The 7,500-nt window shown below is 34.0% G+C and overlaps 1 protein-coding gene across 4 annotated transcripts in view; it reads left to right on the forward strand.

Annotated features, from left to right (window-relative positions):
• Positions 1-7,500, forward strand: part of LOC125043135 (endoplasmic reticulum aminopeptidase 1-like) — an 80,196-nt gene that overhangs the window by 56,775 nt on the left and 15,921 nt on the right. For all 4 annotated transcript variants that reach the window (XM_047639090.1, XM_047639091.1, XM_047639093.1 and 1 more), the window contains 11 exons: positions 835-990; positions 1,103-1,300; positions 1,478-1,629; positions 1,830-1,963; positions 2,338-2,509; positions 2,871-3,096; positions 3,476-3,659; positions 4,135-4,354; positions 4,601-4,768; positions 5,373-5,604; positions 6,406-6,589. In XM_047639090.1, the coding sequence (XP_047495046.1) occupies positions 835-990; positions 1,103-1,300; positions 1,478-1,629; positions 1,830-1,963; positions 2,338-2,509; positions 2,871-3,096; positions 3,476-3,659; positions 4,135-4,354; positions 4,601-4,768; positions 5,373-5,604; positions 6,406-6,589 (2,026 nt within the window). The remainder of the gene's footprint in view (positions 1-834; positions 991-1,102; positions 1,301-1,477; positions 1,630-1,829; positions 1,964-2,337; positions 2,510-2,870; positions 3,097-3,475; positions 3,660-4,134; positions 4,355-4,600; positions 4,769-5,372; positions 5,605-6,405; positions 6,590-7,500) is intronic.

A 7,500-nucleotide genomic window follows, 5' to 3' on the forward strand; every position in this document is an offset into this window, starting at 1 on the left:
CTTGCTGTTCAAAGGGATATCTTCATCTGTTAAAACCTCCCTGAACTTTATTATTTCCATACTTTATCTTATTCTATGATAGTTTACTTTCTTTTGTTTATTCATTTCACCATATGTCCACAAAATTTAAAAGATGAGGCTATTTTCGCTTTTTCTTTTTACCTTTTACACTGGATTATCTGCACCATACACCTGCACTTTACTAGTGATAGAACAATATGTGGCAAACTCACTATAGCTCTTTCTCTACGTATCGTCTTAATTCTGACAAGTACTTTGACTTCCTTTTCCCATACTGCTGCCTTTCTATTTTTCCCTGACAGATAGATATGTCTATAGATATATATATATATATATATATATATATATATATATATATATATATATACATAGTCTTTGGGTGTTGTATGCTTTTAGATTAAATATTCTTCTAATAAGGGTTATTAGTTAGTTTCGATCACAAACAGACACTCAAAACATGTGGATATCCTTTCAGAGTAATAAAAACTAGTTTCCTACATATGAAAACAGACATTGCTGATTTCCTTTGAAATTTAAAATGAAATTAAGAAATTCTCTGTCATGGTTTGGAATCCTTAAAAAGAAGGACTAAGGTTCTATTTTCACATTAAATAGCACTAGTTCATATTCTAACCAACTGTTATTCCCAGGATACAAACTCAGATGGTAGAATATCACATGGAAACCATTAACCAGCATAATTAAATACAGCCTCCTTTGGTTGACATGGAGTGCAGCATAGTTTACTGTAAAGCAGTGGAAACCAAGTAGTAGTAAAGTGTGATATTGGCTTATTGATGTCAATCTTTGCAGGATCGCCCAATGAAAGCGGCTTCATGGTTAACAAACGTGCTATGTACGAGCCTGGGGCCGTGATGGTGTGCTCCCAGAAACGGGCTTGCTGCGTCGTCACCCTCGGGTTCGTTGCCATCATCGCTGTCGCCCTCATTGTAGCCTTCACTAAGCCAGGTATAAATTTGATAATTTATGGTTTGTATTTTTTCATATGAAAATTCAGTTCCTTGTGATAAACAAATATTTATAAACCATACAACAAACTTCCAATTTTCTCACGACCCAGGATGCCCAGAGGCTACTTACACAGGAGAGCCACTACCAGGCCAAAGCATCCGGCCAACAAGCTCTCCCCCTACAACACCTCCTACTGCCACCAATGGAGAGCTGTTCCCCTGGACGAGTGTTCGATTACCCACACACGTTAGACCCTTACACTATGACCTTAGTCTCCATCCTAATTTAACTAGTAGATATGTCAAAGGTGAGATTCAAGCTAATACTGGCTCTAGGTGAAGTGGTGAATTAATTTTTTTATCAATGTAAATTGGAAAGTTTTGGTTCCTTCCTTTGGATAAAAGGGTGATTTATATTATTTTGTTATAGGCTGCTTTTGCAGTACAGGACTTTGATAACATTCCATTAACTATTTCTGCAATAGGTGAATTAACCATCAAGTTAACTGCAATAGAAGAGACACAACAGATAGTCATCCATGGCCATGAACTGAATGTAACATCATATAAGCTCCACAACAAATATGAAAAGCCAATTGGTATCAGCAAGTTCCTCGAGTACCCCGCCCACCAACAGGTGAAATATATATGGTTATGAATGTGGAAAACTTTTGAAGGAGGGAAAGCAACAAAACAAATCCAGAGATTTCTGTGAAATTGAATAAAGTCTTCAGGAAGGTTGAGGCATGCTATATATTCCCCTTTTCTGTGTATGAAAGATTTTATGAAAAATACTAGTATTCAGAGTGCATTGATTAATTAATAACCTTCACACAGCTATATCTCAAGCTAGATGAGATTTTACGTCGAGGAAGCAACTACACACTGAGGCTAAGTTATGAATTCACGCTGAAGGAGGGCCTCGAAGGATTTTACCTGTCATCCTACAAAACAGCGAGTGGAGAGAAGAGGTAGTTTTTATAAATAACTTTGAATTTATGCAGCATTGTTTGATGATTATTTTGCTTAGGATTAGTGGTTATAGAACACAGAAGAGTGAGAACTGTATTAATTTTGTGTAGGGGTGCTTAGTGAAAAGTATTTATATTATTTGAAGGGAGAAGGTCAGTATGGTTGATGAATATTTAGTATGTGTGATGACAGAACTGTTTCTGTACAAAATTCATTCCCACTGCACAGTAAGACATTATCTCTCTATACTCACTGACATCGTGAAGAAAAATAGGCATGAAATAAATGAGACCTCCATTTACTTCTGCAAATTAATATTTTCCTCCTCACCTACCTAAACCTTTTAGTCTACTGATTTTTTAATAATCTCCAGGTATATCGCTACCACCCACTTTGAACCCACGGCAGCACGTGCAGCCTTCCCCTGCTTCGACGAGCCACAGTTGAAAGCCAAGTTCCACCTGGGTATTTACCGAGAACCGCACCAATTTACCCTTTTCAACATGCCGCTGCAGACGTCGGTCAAAGCAGAGGATTCAGATTTGGTAAGTGTTTATATATTGTTTAAGGTTTGGGTATTTGATTATTATTATTTTATAATTGTCATTATTTGTTGTTATTGTTATTGTTATTATTAATTTTATTATTATTTTTGTTGTTGTTGTTGTTATTATCATTATTATTACTATTATTATTATTATTGTTATTATTAATATTATTGTTTTATCACTTCTAAATAAAGTATTATGGAGGACATCATTTCTAATTATATTTACTGTATTGTACTTGGCATTATCAATTCCAAACATGTATTATGCATAGAATTATGTCCATTTATGTGTACTTTATTCTAATTATATTTTTACCTCCAAATATGTCAATTTATCACTCTTTTGAACATTCCAGATCCATGACCAATTCCAAGAGAGTGTGGAAATGAGCACATACCTAGTAGCCTTTGTAGTGTGCGATTACGACCACGTGACCAACAAAACAAGCAACAATGTTAGTGTCTCAGTCTATGCTCCTCCTATGATGATAAGCCAAGCCAGCTATGCTCTGCGAATGGCCCCGCAGATTCTTGACTTCTATGAGACTTTCTTTGGGGTTCCGTATCCTCTCCCTAAACAAGGTAGCTTTCTGGTCTCGGAATACACTTGAGTTATCTTTGCTCCTCTTGGCTGCGATTTTCTATTTGACATCAGGGCTAGAATGTAATGGAAGCTGTATTTATTATATTGAAGATATGTTGATAAATAACGTGTTACTTATAAAGTAAAAATGGTTAGATTTGTATAAGATAATGATGAGTATAGATATATGTAGTATAAGTGAATGTAGATATATATTTGGCAAACAGTCATACGGGAAGACTTAAATACAGTGAAAATAGTCAAATATTTATAGAAATTATTAAGAGATGCATGAAATGAATTTAGAGAAAGGTGTATGAGACAAATATAGTTTAAAGGAAAAAAAAAAAAATCAACAATGAATCACTGAATTTGCAGACTTGATTGCAATCCCTGACTTTGGAGCTGGTGCTATGGAGAACTGGGGGCTGATCACTTATCGTGAAACTGCACTTATGTTTGACCCCAATCACACATCATCTCGAGCTCAGCAGAGAGTTACTGTTGTAATTGCCCACGAGCTCGCCCACCAATGGTTTGGTAATCTGGTAACAATGGCATGGTACGTATTCTTAGTGTAATGTCTGCAACATAATTTTTCAACTCTATGTGATATTATATGTATATATATTTATTTTTTACCCATAAAGTGGGTTGTTTTCAATGTAATAACCATTTGTGATTTCTACAATAATAGTATCAAGTATTGATGGTAGTAGTTTTTGTATTTATAATGTTGTCATATGAATAATGATCATGAATAATGATAATGCTAATAGAAATATGGCTTATTCTGCTGGTTATTTATTGACATAGGGTTTTGAAGTATTGGCCAGCAGCAAACTGCTTTTGTGAAGTTATATGATTATGAAGGCCATGCACTGTTACCTTAACCCCCAAAACAGATATACACTGTGGAATGTTAAAGACTTTTATTTGAAAAATAATCTTTGACAGATAAAAAAAAAAGGAATTACCCTTTACTATATATCTTAAATTCCCTCTTCCTTTCCTCTGAGTCAAAGTATCCTCTGCAGGTGGAGCGACTTATGGCTTAATGAGGGTTTTGCAAGCTTCATGGAAAACCTGGGAACAGGTGTTGCTGAGCCAGGTTGGGCCATGCAGGAGCAGTTTATTGTGGAGAAGATGCAGCCAGCCCTTTCCCTAGATGCACTTCTGGCCTCCCACCCAATCTCAACCCCTGTGGCCGACCCTGCACAGATTGAATCCATATTTGACACAATTTCCTATAAAAAGGTGGATCTTCCTTTTTGTTTATTGTTATCAATATTGTTATAGCTATTTTTCATGCTCGCCATCACTATTTTTTAATCATCATGTTTACTATTATTATATGTATTGTTGATAAATGCTGCAGGAAATTAATGTTACTATTTTTTATTGTTTTGTATTGTGCAAGACCTTAAAAGTTAAACCACATCGGTTGTATTGTCTGAAGATTAATTTTCATTCATATCTTTTCTAAATCTTTCTCCCTTGCAGGGTGCATCAATTATTGGCATGCTTGAGTCCTTCATAGGGCAGGACATGCTGAAGGCAGGATTGAGGCTCTACCTCGAGGCCCACAGGTACGGTAATGCGGCAACAGATGACTTGTGGGAAGCCTTGACTAGGGTACTCAAGAAATCCGGCCATTATCTCGATATTAAGGTAGGTTTTCCCACTCACTCTCCTTTCTTTCTTGCTTGTGGTATTGATGATGGTATTGTTATAAATGTTACTTGTACTATTCATATGCTTTTTAAAAAAAAAGAAGAAGAAAATAGTTACTTTGTTAATATTAGCGTTGTTGTTGTTATTGTTATTTTTTTCATTATTATTGTTATTACTTTCATTGTTTTTTTTGTTATTGTTATCACCATTATTATCATTAATAGATATTATTGTTATTTTTATTATTATTATTATTATCATCATTATTGTTGTTATTATTATTATTATTATCATCATTATTGTTATTATTATTATTATTATTATCATCATTATTGTTGTTATTATTATTATTATTATTATCATCATTATTGTTGTTATTATTGTTAATGTTACTATTGTTATTTTTATGATTATGATCATTATTATTATTGGTGTTATCATAATTTTTTTATTAGCAGCGTTATTACTGTTGTTATAATTTTTTTTCATTATTATCATTATTTTTATAATCATTAGTTATACCCTTATCATTACAACTGTTACTGTAACCTATTATACATTGATATCATTATCATAATTATCATCATTATTAATCTTATAGGGAATCATGGACACATGGACCCTCCAAGCTGGGTTCCCGCTCATCAGTGTCAGCCTGGAGGATGGGCTCGTGACGGCAGGCCAAGCACGATTCCTAGTGTGTGAGGAGAATGTGACTGACCCCAATGAACCCCTCAACTCCACACTAGGATACAAGTGGCATGTTCCCTTAACCTACGTGACCAGTGCCAACCCTAAGAATGAGACAATGCACTGGATGAACTTGACGGACGGTGAGTGTTGTGAAATGAGAATTGTAAGCACAGTATGATTTTGAGGTAATTTTACCTTCAGAGTCAGGTGTGTTAGATACATTTATTGAGATTGTTTGTTATGGTTTTCTCAGATGTAAATATTACTCTTAATTTGACATATGGCCCAGTATAGTGTTTTGGTTGTATTTGAAGTAAGAGTGGTTTCAAATAGATTTTTATTTATTTATTTATTTGTTTATTTTTTATAATTTTTTATTTTATTTTTTGCACTTTTTTTTCTCCTCAATGATGGAACTAATTATGTAATGCAAAATTCTACATGACGCATAATTATCCCTAAGTAACAAATTATTTCTTTATTTTTTTCTTACTTAAAGGAAGTCACATATTTCCTTTCAACCCATTCGCCCTGGATTTATGTTCCATCCCCTGTAGTTTTTGTTGAATTTTGTTACATACAGACGGCTCCACATATGCTCAGTTGGCAAGGAGTTTTTCTTTTTAATACCATTGCTATCGATACTGTTATTATTGTTATTGATGTTATGATTATTAAATTGTCATCAAAATATTTTAGATAATGAAATCATACAAAAGACCCTTTCCTAAAGTGAAGGAAAAGGGTAAACAGGTGAGATAGGTAGTTCTGATAACTGGCTGTTTGGTGATTAAGAACTTGTAGAGCCATCTATGTGTAAATACAATTAATAAATGTGTATTACAGTGAGCATGTCATGTATTCTTGCCACATGGGGCGAATGGGTGAATAGGAAAAATAATTCAGAGATTCCTCAAAACCTAATCTTTTCTTCTGTGCAGTGGAATTCGAAGTGGGAAAGGAGATCAAATGGATCAAGTTCAATGTTGGGCAACGAGGCTTCTATCGGGTCACCTACGACGAAGGGGGTTGGGATGCCCTCATCCATGTGCTGCAGACAGAGCCCCATACACTTTCCCCGGCCGACAGGGCTTCTCTGCTTGACGATGCCTTCACGCTGGTCAAGTATGTATCAGACCTCTCACTCTCACCCTTCTTTATCCACCCAGACCCACCTAGAGATTCCCTAATATACCTAGGTGTTATAGAGTGACAGTGACACTTGGTATTTTTTTTTTTTTTTTTTTTTTTCATTTATTTTTTGAGTAGAAGTGGTGGATAATTTAGACATAAGGTTTTGATTTATAGATGAGTTAAAAAGGTATGAATGAGAATGAATGACTTCACAGTGCAAGAGATGTACTTAATACATTTTGATTATATCTGCATCAGAGATATATGAATATATAACCAAAATGTGTAAATTACATCTGGTGCACTCTGAAGTTATTCATTCTTATTCATAGCTTTTCCTACATTTGGCACAATGAACTCTGTTCAGATAGTGAGTTGTAGGTGGGTACTATATAATTGTATATTATATTTAGAGAAGGTTAGATAAACAATGTTTGTATATATAGTTTAGTTTGATTGATTTTTTGATGTAGTGTAGTAAAGTAGTAAGACTTGTAATAGACATTTGTGATACTCATTATCTTACTAAAGAGATGAAGAATTAACTCTAGCTCATCTCTTGTCTTTTATATTAGTATTGTTACACATTTATATATTTAATTGTTTTAACTAGATTGTAAAGTTGCCAGATTTAATAGAAATAAGGAGATCAATTTTTTTTAAATTTGCATATCATATAAATATTTTTCTCCCTTTCTATTTCCATAATAAAGAACGTTCTTTTTTTTTTTACATTAATTATGGTCCAAGTTTTTGCATTCCAAATAGAAGTTTTCAGAAGCATATTGCATTGTGTCTGTAAATAGCATTACCTTTGCCTAGTACAAGTTCCACAGATGCATCACTAATTAGGATAACTTTTTAAACTTTTGTTTTTACTAGGAATTGTTACTTATGACAAT

The sequence above is a fragment of the Penaeus chinensis genome, chromosome 33 (assembly GCF_019202785.1).
Source record: "Penaeus chinensis breed Huanghai No. 1 chromosome 33, ASM1920278v2, whole genome shotgun sequence".
NCBI lineage: Eukaryota > Metazoa > Arthropoda > Malacostraca > Decapoda > Penaeidae > Penaeus > Penaeus chinensis.